Source organism: Zootoca vivipara, chromosome 6 (genome assembly GCF_963506605.1).
Source record: "Zootoca vivipara chromosome 6, rZooViv1.1, whole genome shotgun sequence".
NCBI classification, from domain to species: domain Eukaryota; kingdom Metazoa; phylum Chordata; class Lepidosauria; order Squamata; family Lacertidae; genus Zootoca; species Zootoca vivipara.
In genome coordinates, this window is record NC_083281.1 from 55,588,820 (window position 1) to 55,604,304 (window position 15,485).

Consider the following 15,485-nt stretch of genomic DNA (forward strand, 5'->3'; position numbering starts at 1 on the left):
ACAATAACTTTTGTTCCACTGACTTTTTTGGCAAGATAGCAAGACGCCGAGTAACACTGTCTTCCTCTTCTCCCTGCTACAACTGTGAAATGAAAAGGTTATCATATGAGCCTTTTGAAGCCTTGTTTGGTTCATCATTGAAATATTTTCCTAGGCCAGGCATCCCCAGACTTTGGCCCTCCAGATGTTTTGGACTACAACCCCCATCTTCCCCAACCACTGGTCCTGTTAGCTAGGGATCATGGGAGTTGTAGGCCAAAACATCTGGAGGGCCGCAGTTTGGGGATGCCTGTCCTAGGCTGTTATTACCTATGCAAACTGGCCATTGACAGTGAGCTGGGCACATAACCCTTCTGGAAAATATCAATGTCGTTTCTTAGCTTGTACTTCAAAAAGCGTCAGGGTCATCCTTCCCATTTGTGTGACTGAAGAGTAGATGTTCCTTCAATCTCACCAATTCTCTAGGATCACTCAGCTCTATGCTACCAGAAATGGGGGAAATCCTGACTATGGATCTTGGGTCTGGTTTGAGCCCAAGGGGGGTTGGATTTTGTATTCTGTACACACAAACCCACACACTAACTTCTTGAAGCACACTCCATGTGCTTTCTGGTTATCATGGTTTCCCTTGACTAGTTGCAGGAGAATTTTTTGTTTGTTTGTTTATATACAGTACTGCTTAATTCCAGAATAAGCTTCCAAGCAGTTTACAAATATAACAGCCAATTACACAAAAATTAGAATATAAGCATCCATAATTAAAATGCACCATAAAACAATCCCATTAACATGTTAGAATATAAACATCCATAATTAAAATATGCAATGGAACAATCCCATTAAAAGAGCACAGCAATTAAAATAGGAAACTCGCTTCAAAAGATCAAGGGGATGCCTGTGTAAAAAGGAGCATCTTCAAAATTTTCTCTCTTCTTTGTTCTCAAGATCAAAACTTACAAATTTCAGCCTGTTTAGTTATCTCTTTCATGTTGCCTCTGTGTGTGTGTGTGTGTGTGTGTGTGTGTGTGGTAAACTCACTTCCACTGAGACATGACAAATCACACTGCTACTACAAGCTGCCAAGATTGGAATCAGGACCTGCTATGAACATATATAGTAGCTGTCTATGTGCTGGGTCATTGATCCAGCTAGTTCAGTACTGTCTGCCATAGATTTAAACAATTCTCTAGGCTCTTGGGCAGTGTCCGTTCTGCCCAGACACTGAGGTCCAGCGCCGAGGGCCATCTGGCAGTTCCCTCATTGCGAGAAGGCAAGTTACAGGGAACCAGGCAGAGGGCCTTCTCGGTAGTGGCACCCGCCCTGTGGAACACCCTCCCATCAGATACCAAAGAGAAAAACAACTACCAAACTTTTAGAAGGCATCTGAAGGCAGCCCTGTTTAGGGAAGCTTTTAATGTTCAATAGATTTTAATATTCTGTTGGAAGCTGCCCAGAGTGGCTGAGGAAACCCAGCCAGATGGGCGGGGTATAAATAATATATTAGTATTATTAGTATTATCATCATCGTTATTATTATTATAAAAGGTCTTCCCATCACCTTGCAAGGGGTTGGACCAGATGACCCATGGGGTCCCTTCCAACTCTACAATTCTGGAAATGTAATGGCAATGGAAGCTGGTCGATGGGGCCAATTGGGCAGAGCCCCACCAACCTCAGTGTGCCCCAGCCAGCTCCCCATCTAGCTGCCTCCTTTCTTACATCCAGCCCAGAGAGTGGAACTGCTCATCAGCCTCCTCCTTAGTCTCAGTGTTGCCTTTATAGTCTCAGTGTTGCCCCGCCTGCCATTGGCTCTGGCTCCACCTACTGTTGTTCTCCCTGCCTTCCACCCTACCAGTCCCAGTGGGAAGCTACCACCACTGGGCAATGGACTGAGCCCAAGACCTTGCCAGTATACATACCGGTAGCATGTGCTCCAACACTGAGATATTGCTTCTCTCCCACAGTTCTGTTGGAAGCAGCAACTCCCACCCACCCACCCTTCCTACCTCTCACACACATGTATATTATAACGCAATGCTGTTTTTTAAAAAGACAATTGTAATGGAAATCTGACATCTTTTCATTGTAGGGTTATTAGAATCCCATCATTTAACCTACCATTCTGTCAACTGGTGCCTGGGGGTGGCCTAAATTAGCATGTGTCACACAGATAACAGCCCTCTAGCTCAGACTCAGAAAACTGTGTTCAAAATTATGTTGTGCCCAAGAAGTTTTTAATCAAAGAGTGAAACTAATTCTGGAGATCCTTTTTTATGGACTCTTTGATAACTTCTTATTGTGGGCTCTTTAGGAAATGGCACAGCATCCTTTATTCCTAATATATTCCCAGCTACTTTTGTTGCAAAAATGCTTGCCTCATCAACTTTGTATTCCTCTAACCCCCCACTTCCTCATCCTGTCCTCCCACCCCACCCTCAACTTCCTCCAGGGGTCTTCCTTCTGCCATTGCCAGCTTCTGAAATGCATCCTATGTTTCATTACCTCCAAAAGGTATATCTGAGCAGTGTTCACAGCTTTTTGAAACCTTAATTGTGCATTAGAAACCAATGAAGCAGAATCCTTACTCAGGAGCCCACAGAGAGTGAACATTTGTATGTTCAGAAAGCATTAATCCTGCATTAGCCACAAGGTTATGGACTGCAGTGAATTAGAACAGCTTGGTTTTGATTGCTCAAACAAGAATTATAACCCTAAGACTGCATTCCTGTGCTTGCTCACATCACTGTCATCAGTGGGACCTGTAGCAAAATCTTGGAGTGTGGAGTCTGTTTTCCCCAACAACAGTCTGCCCTGCATTCCAGTGGTCCTCATTGGGCTGTTTCAGGAAATTCTCCCCAGCTGATATACCTCCCTCTTTTGCGCGGATGGTGTCATTTTAGTTTTTAAGAAGCAACAGGACACAGAGCCTGAACATCAGAAATCAATAGAATGATATGTAATATTTGTATAGCCAGTGTGGCTAACCTAACACTGAAGTAATCTGCTTCTTGTGACTTGGTATTGGGGGGTGGGGATTCAGTACAGATCACATTTGAAGGCAAACCTACCAAAGTTGCATTTTCCAAGACAATATAGAATCATAACACAGCCATCCTTCAGAATTCGCCAAATCTTGCAATGTGTACAAAAATGCATAAAAACAAATGCATGTACATAAAAATGTGTATATTTGTGAACATAAGATACAAAATATGCATTGTATTAGAGAATGTTGTTTTGCAAAAAAAAATGTGTAGATTACGTAAAACTGCATACAAAAATGTGAGTATTGGGATAATATTATCCAAAATGCTGCTGAATTTTCATGAGAATTTTTTTAAATTACAAATTGCTGTAGAAATATGGAGGAAAGAATTTAAGCTTGGAAAAAATGAAAATGGACAGTTCTATCCCTCCCAACCTAAGAGCAAGTGCTATGAACAGATAGGTCATTTGCTAAAACTTTTCTCCCTGTTTGTCATTTCTTCTTCTCTTGTAAGCACGATTCTCTTCTGATATTTATGCGGCAAAGCTAACCTGAGGCTGTTTTCTTACAGTTATGACGAGTGTGTGGGGCCTGGAGCTGTGCAAATCTGTATTCCTACAGATGACCCTCCGCCTTACTCCCTGATAGACCCTTGTCGATGGAATGACTCCGCTGTAAACATTCCCTGGGAAGAAGAGGTGACTCCAGGGGCTGCAGGAGAAAGGGATGCTGGGTATTTGGTCGGATTGCAGGGCCTGCAGCAACCTATCCCTTCCATTTCCTTGTCATCATCGTTCCCAATGGAAGCTGCCCCTCCCTACGAAACTGTTGTGTGTGAACAGAACATCCCTATTCCACTGGTCCCACTGGATTTACTGAAAACCTCTACAGAACACTATCAGACTTTTTTCAACAGAATAATGTAAAAGGGCAATGATTCCTGACCTGTGCTTCTGAAGGAATCCTTCAAGACTAAGAAAGGGTGATAACCTGGAATAATAATCACCCACCTACCCATAATACTTAACAAAACTTTATCTATTTTCTACTTGTGGGTTTTGTTTTTACGGGGGGGGGTGAAAGTTTAGCTACACATTCTTCTTTCTGTTTTAGATTGTTCTTCTCCCCGTGAAATGTAAAACAATAAATGCATCTACTAGGGCAGTGGTTCCCAAACTTTCCTCCATACCCAATGAACCATTTGACAATCTTAATGATTGTTCTGCATATTGTAGCAACTGAAATGCTCTGTACTAGATGCTACAGCTTTTAAATGTATTGTTATTGCTTCTTTTCTTTATTGTTACCTATTGCAAAATGAAAGAAGCAATAACAATACCGTCAAAAACCAATCTGGATATTTAATGCAATGGATGTGCCATCTCCCGTCTTCAACCACAAATCCACAGACACACCTGAGTGAAGCTTGGTCCATGGACCACAGTTTGGGAACTCCTGTGCTAGGGTATCTCCTGTAGGTCTTTTTGTAGCATTTGAAAGCACATCTGGCTAAAATACTTCTAATGTAGATGTACTGGTATGTCATACGGTCAAACCTAGTTGTCAGGTTTGTTACAGTGCTTTGCATGTCTTAGAACAAAAGGAATATACGATAAAGGGTTTGCATCTATCTTTTTAAGAATTGTTAGTAGATGTAAGCCAGTGACTTAGTAATAGGAGAGGATTCAGTGTTTCATTTAGCTGTAGAGTTCAGCTCAAGAGAGATAAAAAGATATCCTTAGTTTGTATCAGAATATTCCCATTTTATAAGCAGGGAAATGTATGTGTATTTAAGAGAATGAGACAGGAGGCTTCCCAGTTAAATTTCTAACTGAGCTAACCCAGTTCCAAACCCAAATATTATGTCTACTTTCTGTCATAAACCTTTTCCCCTACCCACCTCAGTGATCAAGCTGTCGGGGGAGATTTATTATGATATGAGACGTGATTATTGTGTTGCATACCAAAGAACTGGAAATCAAAAGAAAATATGCATTCCCCTGTTTTTACTGGGAGAGGTCTTACTAAGAAGAGGCATGTGATGCAGTCATTTGAGTGCTGAGTTTGGAATATAGAAGAGCTGTGTTCAAATCCCTTCGTATTTCCACAGCTTGCTAGGTGGCCTTGGGCAAATTGCTAGCTCTTCTCCCTCACAGGATCATTGGGACTAAAAAGCAGCTCTGGTCTCCTTATTTTCTGCGTAAGACCAAGGTACATCTGACCCAACATTTTGTTTCTGACAGGGACAAATCATCTGTCTCTGACACGTTCACAAGCAGCCAGGCATATAGGTGATGGATTGCCTTGCCTTATTGTGTCTCTGGTGTCTACTATGCAAAGGTATACTGCCTCTGCTTGTGAAGATCATGTTTAGCAACTGCACCTAACAACTACTCAGAGCCAAAATAGAGTTGATGTTAAATGTGTATTTGCATGCAATGTGCAGAGTTCCTTTTTTAAAATGCAAACAGCGTCAACTTGGGGCAGGGTGGTAGCGGCTTATGATTATCAGGGTCACAGCAGGGGTGGAAGGGTGATTTAACATTTTCCTCCCCTGCTGCAGTTTTGGGGGGGAAATCCCAAAGCCAATATTTGTGCTGGGGGCAGGGGAATGCCAATAGAGCAGGCATAGGCAAATTCGGCCCTCCAGATGTTTTGAGACTGCAATTCCCATCATTCCTGCCCACTAGTCCTGTTAGCTAGGGATGATGGGAGTTGTAGTTCCCAAACATCTGGAGGGCTGGGTTTGCCTATGCCTGCAATAGAGTATTGTCTCCTGGACTGATGCTGGGCCCCCCTGAGCAAGTCAGGTCAGGAGTTGCAGGACCACGGACAGCACCAAGTGAGCAGACAGCCTTTCTACAGCCTCTGCTCCCAGACTACCTCTCCCAGGCTCCACCCTCTTGTAGATAACTTTAAATTCTTAAAGGGCCTACACTCTGGCCTGAAGACAGGCACTTATCCTCCATTCCATCGCCTCCCTTCCAGTGTATGCTCTACACTGCTGGACCAGTGACCATCAGGAGGCACTGGATTCCTTAGGCTCAGGGAAAGATGCTAGTGGAAGTCCTGGCTCTGACTCTAGGTCTAGGCCCTAGTGGTAGGGAATGGCTCCTGTCTGGCAAGCTTGGGGGGGGGGGGTTTCCTCCTGATCTCCAAGAGCAGGCTCAAAGCTGTGAATCTAGTCTACCTCTGTAGCTGGAGACTCGTAAGCCTCCGGCTTTGAGCCTTGATCACTGCTGGACTCTGAGGTCATGACAAATAGCAGCTCCAGAGAAGAAGAAGAAATCAGGAAGGAACAGAGTAAATTCCCCGCTTGAGACCTGCTACCACCCCAATACTTATCAGTCCCTGCCCCAAAGCTTTATTTGAACCTTTTAAAAAAAATCCTGTATATTAAATGCCAATTTTAACATCATGTCTAGCTTGACCCTCAAATTTCTCCAGTTGTCTTTATAAAGCAATGAAATGCACAAATCTGACTGGAAGGAGCCAGTGTGATATGCTGGACTAGAAACTTGAGAAGATGCAGGTTGAAATACCCACTCAGCAGTGAGGCTTCCCTCGGTGACCATGAGCCAGTTGCTCACATCTCACCTACCTCACAGGTATGTTGTGAGGCTGGGAAAGGTGCAAAAGAGACTGTGCCCAAGTTCCTTGGAAGGACATCAGGATAAAAATGCTGTTTGTTGTTGATGGATGGTGATTGACCGAAACCTGTAATCTAAACCCCACAAAGACATCCAAATTATCTCATAACTTTGCTCCAACAGGTGGATATAAGGCAAGGGTTTTTCAGATGGTGTTCCAAAGAATTTTGGGGTGTTCAGAAGATTATAATGGGTTCCTCCATGGACCATGGATTCACTTTCACCAGAAAAGGGTTCTACTTGGTTGCAGCACTAGAACTCTGGAAAGCCCTTATACAAACTGTTTGTTTATCCCTCTCAGTGATACAATTTTGTAACCAAGTAAAGACAGTTTTATGCTTCCATGACTTCGGGACTTAACCCCCTCTGGTGCTTTATTTTTGCTGCTTTGTTATTTCTCATATATCATTCAGTGAGTGTGGTCACAGCCACACCATCCATTTAAAGCCCTCTTATACCACTTTTACGTTTTCCATCAAAGACTCCTGGGAACTGTAATTTGTTGAGAGAGTCCCTAACAACTCTTAGAAACCTTAACAAACTACAGTTCCTAGGATTTGGGGCTGGGAGGGAACCATGTATGAGAGTTTTGAATGGACGATGTGAATGAATGTGTGTGTAGCAGTTTTGATATTGCACTGTTTTACTTATTGGAATCATGTTATTTGTTATCCCCCCTTTGGGAGCGCAAATTGAAAAGTGGTCTATCAAATGTCAACAGCGATGGCTCCAGGTTTTAGGGGGACCCTCAATCAAGATGCCTTCTGAGTAGCCCATCCTCCTTGTTGCTAGTCACCCCTGCCTAGTCCTTGCCCTCTCCCTCTGGGCCCAATCTGTACAATTGCCTGGAAAGGAAAGGGTCAGACTGGTGGAGACTTTGCTGCTCCATCTTCTCCCTTCTGTCATTGTGTGCAAGCTGGGGGTAGGACAAGTGTCCGTTCATCACACATTCCCTTCCTGTGCTTCCTTTCTTTCATTAGGGTGTACAAAATAATCCTCATCATCGTCATCACTTCTGGTGATGGAGCTATATCAGTCCACCAGGGCAAAAACAGAAGAAAGAGACTTGTGGCACTTTAGGGACATTAGAAGCTGCAAAGCAATGATGGCCTTATATAGATCTATGGCCAAGATATCCAACAAAGTGACAGCAAGACACACTCCTTCACCCTTCCCAACAATTCTGCTGCAATGCAACAATCGCCAGGCTAGCTGAGCTACCATTGGACCAGCACCACCACCCCTGCCCGCCATTACCTGTTTTGACTGCCAGATAGTGTCCATCTATTGCTCTGGCTGCTCACGCATGCCTGGATGAGGGCCATAGGGAAGGAACAGAGCTCAGTGGTACAGCATCTGTTCTGCATGCAAAAGGACCCAGGTACAAGCCCCAGCATCTCCGGGTAGGACTAGGAGAGACCCCTGCCTGAAAGCCTGGAGGGCTGCTGCCAGTTAGTGTGGGCAATGTTGAACTGGGTGGGCCAATGGTCTGACTTTGTATAAGACAGCTTTCTACGTTCTTATCTTTCCCAGAACAAGACTTAAACACAGTACCTGGAAGTGGAAGGAGGGGGAAAATTGCAGCCAGTTCTACCTTCCTTACATGATGTGGCGAACCTCTACTGGTTTCAAACACCAGTGTGTTTGGATTTTGCCTGTTTTCATTCATAGTTTTCACTCTGAAGTGTTTTCAGTCTAAAATACTCTTTGAATCTTGGACAATTATCAGATCTGGAATGTGAAAGCCCATTTTTATATTTCTATTGAAGGGCAAGTGCATCATCATGACTCCTTAAGGAAATTATGGTTATTAATTTATAAATGATGCTCGAAAGATCCATCCTGGTACTTTGGGGAATAAGGCATTTCTGCTCTATAACATTATGATGTTGTTGATTGCAACTCAAAAGTAATCACAGGTCAATTCATGGAAGACTCTTGAAGCAGCTGTCTAATTAGATCATGAAAGCAAACACTTATTTTGCTAACTTGACATGGAGTAGGATTTGGCAGGTGGTTGAGATATGGAGTCTTTGTGGTATGCCTTATCCAGAGTTGCCTGACTCAATATGGATAGAATCACTGTTCTGTACCTCAGAGGGGCGCAGAGTATTAGCAGCTGCAGACTTTTCTCACCATAATATTGCAGCAGCAGGAAAAACCATGCTAGGCAGAATATAATAAAATTCTCAGAAGAGACATCATTGCAAAGCCAGTTTTTAATCCAAACACTAAGGCAGGCATCCCTAAACTGTGGCCTTCCAGATGTTTTGGCCTACAACTCCCATGATCCCTAGCTAACAGGACCAGTGGTCGGGGAAGATGGGAATTGTAGTCCAAAACATCTGGAGGGCCGAAGTTTGGGGATGCCTGCACTAAGGGCATGCTAAGTCATACTCAAGAGTAGACCCACTGAAATTTAAATGGGGCTTAAATTTCCATCACTTTCAGTGGATCTACTAGTAGAGCTAACATGGGCAACAACCCTCAGCCCATGAGGGCACCTCAATCTCTGAGCAGTGAGAGAATCCAGCAGTCCCAAACACCTGCCCAGGGTTGAGTTTCCTTGGAATGAAGGTCAGTGGAGACTCTGGTGCATGAGTTGGCAAACTAAGGCCCGCGGGCCAGATCAGGCCCAATTGCCTTCTAAATCCGGCCCGCGAATGTGGATTGCCAGCACACGTGTTCTTTCCCTCTCCCTCACACGGCGGCTGCGCCTCCTCCTTCCCTGCCCTGCCCTGGGCTTTGTTGGTGCCAGCCCCTCTCTGGAACCCTTTCGCACGCCGCTCGTCATCCCTCTGCTGCTGCCGCTGCCGCCAACCCCTGCCTCTCGCAAGACATAGGAGCCACAGTTGGCTGAGCGCCCCTCTCGAGTGGCCGCCATTTAAAGCAGCTCCTCTGGAGCCCTTTCGCGAGCCGCTCATCACCCCTCGTTCTTTTCTCTCTCTTTTTCAAAATATAGTCCAGCCCCCCACAAGGTCTGAGGGACAGTGGACTGGTCCCCTGCTGAAAAAGTTTGAGACCCCCTGCTCTGGTATCTTTGGGATATATGGCTTTACTTACACTGAGCACATGATGGAGCTCCATAGATATTGCTCCCCCTCACAGCAGCTCCATAGATATTGCTCCCCCTTTAGGTTTCCAGGGGAGCCCCAAAATCCAACACAGTGCAAGCAAATCTCTTTGTGTGCAGCTTCTAGCATTCAGCTTTTTAGCTCATGCGCACAATAACAACAACTCTGGCTAAAGAGGATCACCTGGCCAGGTGAGGGGAATGTGGGGAAATTGTCCACCTATCCTGAAGAGCACCACCACTTAGCACTTTCTCTGAGATGCTGATGAGCACTTAACCGGCCTGCTAAAGCCATTCCCTTGACAAAGGGAGTAGTTTGGCAGGCTTCCTCACATACATTCTGCCATAGCTGCCAAGTTTTCCCTTTTCTCGCGAGGAAGCCTATTCAGCATAAGGGAATTTCCCTTAAAAAAAGGGATAACTTGGCAGCTATGCATTCTGCATTTACAGATACCAGATGGAAGGCTTGGAAGGAGGCCCAAGGTTTCACGGAGACTTACCCTCCCAACTCATAACAATATTTTGCTACCTGAGGCAGAGTAACAAATGGTTCCCCATTTGTGGAATGCCCTCCCTGGTTAGGTCCATCTGCCTGCTTCATTATTAACATTCAGGAGAAATTTTTAAACATCCCTATTTATCCAGGCATTTGATGGATGAAAGACACTCATCCTCATAATGCTGAAATTATTAGCTGTGACAGTATGTGGTTGTTCTGAAAGGTTTTTAGATGTTTTAAATTGTTTTTGAGAGTTTTAAAAGTTTCTTTCATTTTTAATGCTATTGTTTTATTATTGGGCTCCTTTGGGAACAAAGATGGGAACACAAATTTATGAAATAACATAAAATAAATGTTGAATTTTGCCTAGGAACCATTGGATTGAAGAATGGGTAAGAAGTACAACAAATAGGGTTGTAACCAACTAAATTCTACACAGAGCAGGCAGATGATTTCCTCCAAAGAATCGTGGGGGGTTTATTTATTTTTTTAGGTTACTGTAATGGGAATTGCAGCTGGGGGGGGACTACAGTTCCCAGGATTCTTGGGGGTAGGTGGGACGACATCTGGTTTAATAAACGTCCTTTGAACATATGCTGTATACACAGCCTGAAATCAATAGGCGCAAGTTGGCATCTCAATAGGTTTACTCCGAGTAGGAAAAAAGTTGAATGCCACATTCTCAAGCAACATTCCAGCGTCCACTCTTCAGACGCCCAAGAGCGTCAGACACCCTCCCAAGCGGCTCTTTTCACTTTCGTTTTGACGCGCCTCGAATTCCCCACCACTTCCTGATTCGGGTCGGCAACAAAAGTCCTTTTGATCCACCCTTGAGTGACAGCCGGCGTAGCCATTTAAATCCCGAGCAGATCAATGAGCAGGCCAATGAAGAGGCTGAAGCAGGGCGAGCTCCGATGTAGCCACAACTTCCTCAGTCCGGATGAGTCCTTAAAAGTCCTCGAGCGCGTTGTGTGTTTGTGCCTTAATTTTTTTTTTCTTCAAAAAACACCTCTTGCCCTTATTTCAAGGGAGAAAGCGTCGTCTCCATCTCTCGCGCAGGCTGGCTGGGCGCAATGAAGAGACCCGCGGCCGGGGCGGGCGCCGCGCGCGAGCTGCTCCGGGACTACCTCGCCTTCTACCGCGCCAACGGGGCGGAAGGGAAACTTCTGGTCTGCAACGAGGCGGCCGTGAAGAGCCGCGCGCGGAGCCTGCTGGCCTCGGAGCCCGGCTTGGCGGGGGCTCCGGGGGGCTTCGACGTCGCCGGCCTCGCTGAGAGCTGCCTGGCGGCCAAGGGGGAAACGGGGGGCGTCGTCTTTCGGAAGCTGCTCAAAGCCTTCGAGTTCCTGGAGCTGATTTGCGTCAACCTCTTCCTCTCTCCGTGGAGGAAAGAGATCAAGTCGCTCAAGGTAAGCGGGCAGCCGCCTTGGGGTCCGGCGGGCCGCCTTGGAGCAAGCAGCAGGGGCAAGCGAAGGCGGTGCCCTCCAGGGGTTGCTGCCCTAGAGGTGGGGTGGGGGAAGTTTATTTTATTTCTGCATTGATACACCCACCCTTTCCTCCAAGGTGGTGTACATGGTTCTTCCCGCCCCATTGCCTCCTCACAGCAACCCTGTGAGGTAGGCCTAGGTTGAGAGGCAGTGGCTGGCCCAAGGATCACTCAAGTTTTGCAGGAGAGTGGGGATTTGAACATGAAAGCATACATCTGGAGGCAGCCCTGTTTAGGGAAGTTTTTAATGACTGATGTTTTAATGTATTTTTAATCTTTTGTTGGAAGCTGCCCTGTGTGGCTGGGGAAAGCCAGCCAGATGAGTGGCGTATAAATGTATTTTTATTTATTTATTTATTTATTTATTTATTGTACTCAATGCTCATTTAAAGCACATGGTTTCCCCCCAAATAATCCTGGGGTCTGTAGTTTCCCCCTCACAGAGGTGTCCTTACCAGCATCCTTGACAAACTACAGTTCCCAAGATTCTTTGGGGGAAGTCCTGTGCTTTAAAAGTATGTTGGGTATGCTTTAAATGTGGAGTGTGTATCTGCCCTGAGTCTCCCCATTCCCTGTCCAATTCTCTCCACCCCCTGCATTACATCATCACAGCAACCCTGGGGGGAAAGCACTGCCTCTTCTTTTAATGGTGATACATTGCTCACTTTTAAGTCCTCTGGTGTGGAAGATGTTCTTGGGGACAAGGTCGCCTTTGTTAAAAGATGGGCAATCTCCTTTTAAGAACTTTTTAGTGGATTCAATCTGAACCTGGTGATTTGTTTGTTTTTAATTTGTCCAGGTGGCGCTGTGGTTAAACCACTGAGCCTAGGGCTTCCTGATCAGAAGGTCGGCGGTTCGAATCCCTGTGACGGGGTGAGCTCCCGTTGCTTGGTCCCAGCTCCTGCCAACCTAGCAGTTCGAAAGCATGTCAAAATGCAAGTAGATAAATAGGAACCGCTACAGCGGGAAGGTAAACGGCGTTTCCATGTGCTGCTCTGGTTTGCCAGAAGCGGCTTTGTCATGCTGGCCACATGACCTGGAAGCTATACGCCGGCTCCCTCGGCCAATAATGCGAGATGAGCGCGCAACCCCAGAGTCAGTCACGACTGGACCTAATGGTCAGGGGTCCCTTTACCTTTAATTCGTCCATAAGGCCGAGAACAGGGACCACCTACCTTTTCAGAACAATGGGCACATTTCGAATTGGAGTGCTAGGGGAAGCAGAGACAGGGAATCTGTGTCTCTCCAGATGTTGCTGGATGACAAACTCCCACCATCTGTGGACCATTGGCCATGCTGGCTGGAACTGACAATACCCAGTCCCAGCAACATCATGGAGGGGGGGATGTCAAAGGTTCCCCAGCCATGCCATAAGGAAAAACAGGAGCAAGGAAAGGCTGAAGTTCCAGTAGTCCTTGGAAGCTGGCGGAGTGGATACCGTAGTTTGTGTGGTGTGAATAAGTACTTTTCTTTTGTGTGTCTTGAATTTTTCAGTATTCAGATGCTAAAAATTGTACTTGGGACATTCTACATGCAAAGCTTGGGCGCCAACACTGAGCTATGGTTCTTCCAACATTGTAGAGCATTGTATGGGCTACAACAACCCATAACAGCACCGAGTGCTTGATTTTCCCCATCCATCTTGTTGCCTAACCTCACTCTTCTCCCCCACCCTCCCCAGACTTTTACAGGAAACTTTGTCTACTATGTGCAATCTGTTCTCCCAGAAGGCATAGTAGAAAAGCTACTGAAGGAAATTGGCTACGTTGCAACTACCACCACAGAGTTTTCACTGGCCAAGAAGCTCAGTGAGGAGGAAACGGAACAAGCTGCCTTTGAAATATTCCTTGCACGAATCCAGTGTGAAGACCTCCTTGAAATTGCAGAGGATGTAAGAGACAGCGATCTGGTGGATATCCTACAGAAGAGAAGAGCCCAAAACCATTGCTCTCCTGAAGATAACATAAACAGTAAGCACTGGCCCTGCCAGAGAAAGGAATACATGATTATTGGAGGAGGAAGTGAGACGCTTGATCTTCAGCAGACCCACAGCAAGCTGGCCTCTGAAGCAGCTGAAAATGGTGAGCAAAGAAATGAACTTTGTCTCAAATTGACTACAGAAGAGACTCCACCGGCTGCTTCCAAATTCACAAGTGAGCAAAATGCAAGCCAAGCCCAGGGAAGTGCTTTGGCAAACTCCTGCATCAAAAGCTCCGATAGTGAGGATTTCTTGATTAAATACAGTGACATTGTCATTGCGCAAAAGCCGCTCCACTTTTCAGAGCCCCATCCAAAAGCCTCAGAGGACAAGACTCGGAACACAGGACTCCCTGGGTCAGGGCAGGGCCAACCAGCAAATAAACCATGGCCACTCACTTTCCTTTCTCCTGGTGCCAGTGGTCCCCAAGCCTTAGCCATACTTAATGATGTTGCTTTGGAAGGCAAAGTCCCTTATGGCTACAGGAGCCAAGAATCCTCTCGGGAGACTATTGAATCTCAGATCTGCGATGCCATGAGCTGCCTTGCAATTCATGAATCAGATTCAACAGACCAGCCAAAAGAACTGAAAGGGAACACGCCGCATCACAACAATAAATTCATGGCATGCAACTATGCAAGCAAAGAGGGAACCTGTGACTCATCCTTGGCTAATCTTAAGGAAGATGGTGTAGAGTGTCTTGTGTATCCCGTAGAGGAAACAGCAGGTCCAGAATCCCTAAGTACCAAGAGAGGCATCCAGGAACTGCAACATTCTAGGATGAAACTTTCAGACCAACCCGGTAGGGATAGAGAGGGCTACAACATTGACCTCTACTCATCAGCGCTCTTCTGCAATATCGCTGGGTGCAATTGTCCCACGGGTGGCTCAGGTTATGAGAGACTTCTGGTAGGCATTCCAGGATCAGGGGAAACTGCGGAGTACCTTAGGCACATGGGTGAACCACCCGACTCAACTTGTATCACCCACCCTGAGGTTGGATATCATGGCGGTGTTCCAGCAAACATTCAGTGCAGAGGGGAAGGATGTCACTCCTCTTTTGCAGGCTCCGATAGTTGTGTTGTACCAGTGAATGAAACTAGCCCAGAGGGTTATGTCATTATAAACAAAGATGATTAAAAAATTAGTCCAACAGAGCCTTCTGCGGCCAAACAGCAGGTGGTTTCTTGAGAATGGAGGGTTGTAGGTGGTGGAATGCCTCGTGCCAAGCAGCTTCCTTCTTTGTCGTTCCACAACCATCATTTGCCTTTGGTGGAGTTTAGAGAAAAGCAGAGGAGGGCAGAAGAAAACTATTGAGGTACAATAATAAAACAGCCAAATACTGTGCCTATTTATTAAGTACTCTACTTAATTAAAATCTACTTCTGCGTACACTTACGTAGGACTGTACTGTCCTATAGCAGGAAAAAGCACTCACCTAAACCTTACTGAGATATATACCCCATTTCAATGCCATTATGCTACATTACTCAAGACCATTCTGTGCTTGTGTGCCCAACAAAGACCCCTACAAAAATCAATAGGCACCTGCTAAGTCATAAATTCCTAGCACTCTCCTCACTTACTGCACGAACAGCTGGATTTAAATTTCAAGCAGAACACAGACTGTATAAGTGAAATGGGTAGACTTACTAAAAAAAGGTGGCTTGACAGTGTTTGCAAACTGGTGGGCCACTGTAGAAGAATAAAATATTTCCCTGCTAAACTATTTCTGCATCAATAGGGGTGGGGAGCTACTTTTTTGGAATAAAAGTGTGAAAATGATTTTCTCTCCCTGTAATCTTTACAAAAGTAA

At 45.6% G+C, this 15,485-nt stretch overlaps 2 protein-coding genes across 2 annotated transcripts in view; both read left to right on the forward strand.

The window, feature by feature from the left end:
• BEAN1 (brain expressed associated with NEDD4 1) overlaps positions 1-6,977 on the forward strand; it is a 48,805-nt gene extending 41,828 nt beyond the window's left edge. The window contains exon 6 of the mRNA XM_035121020.2: positions 3,558-6,977. Coding sequence (XP_034976911.1) covers positions 3,558-3,912 — 355 coding nt within the window. The 3' untranslated portion in view covers positions 3,913-6,977. The remainder of the gene's footprint in view (positions 1-3,557) is intronic.
• Positions 6,978-11,102: 4,125 nt separating this feature from the next.
• Positions 11,103-15,454, forward strand: LOC118087091 (uncharacterized). Its single transcript, XM_035119419.2, has 2 exons — positions 11,103-11,614; positions 13,373-15,454. The coding sequence occupies exons 1-2, from the start codon at positions 11,282-11,284 to the stop codon at positions 14,807-14,809; spliced, it is 1,770 nt and encodes a 589-aa protein (XP_034975310.1). The 5' UTR covers positions 11,103-11,281; the 3' UTR covers positions 14,810-15,454.
• Positions 15,455-15,485: the final 31 nt, after the last annotated feature.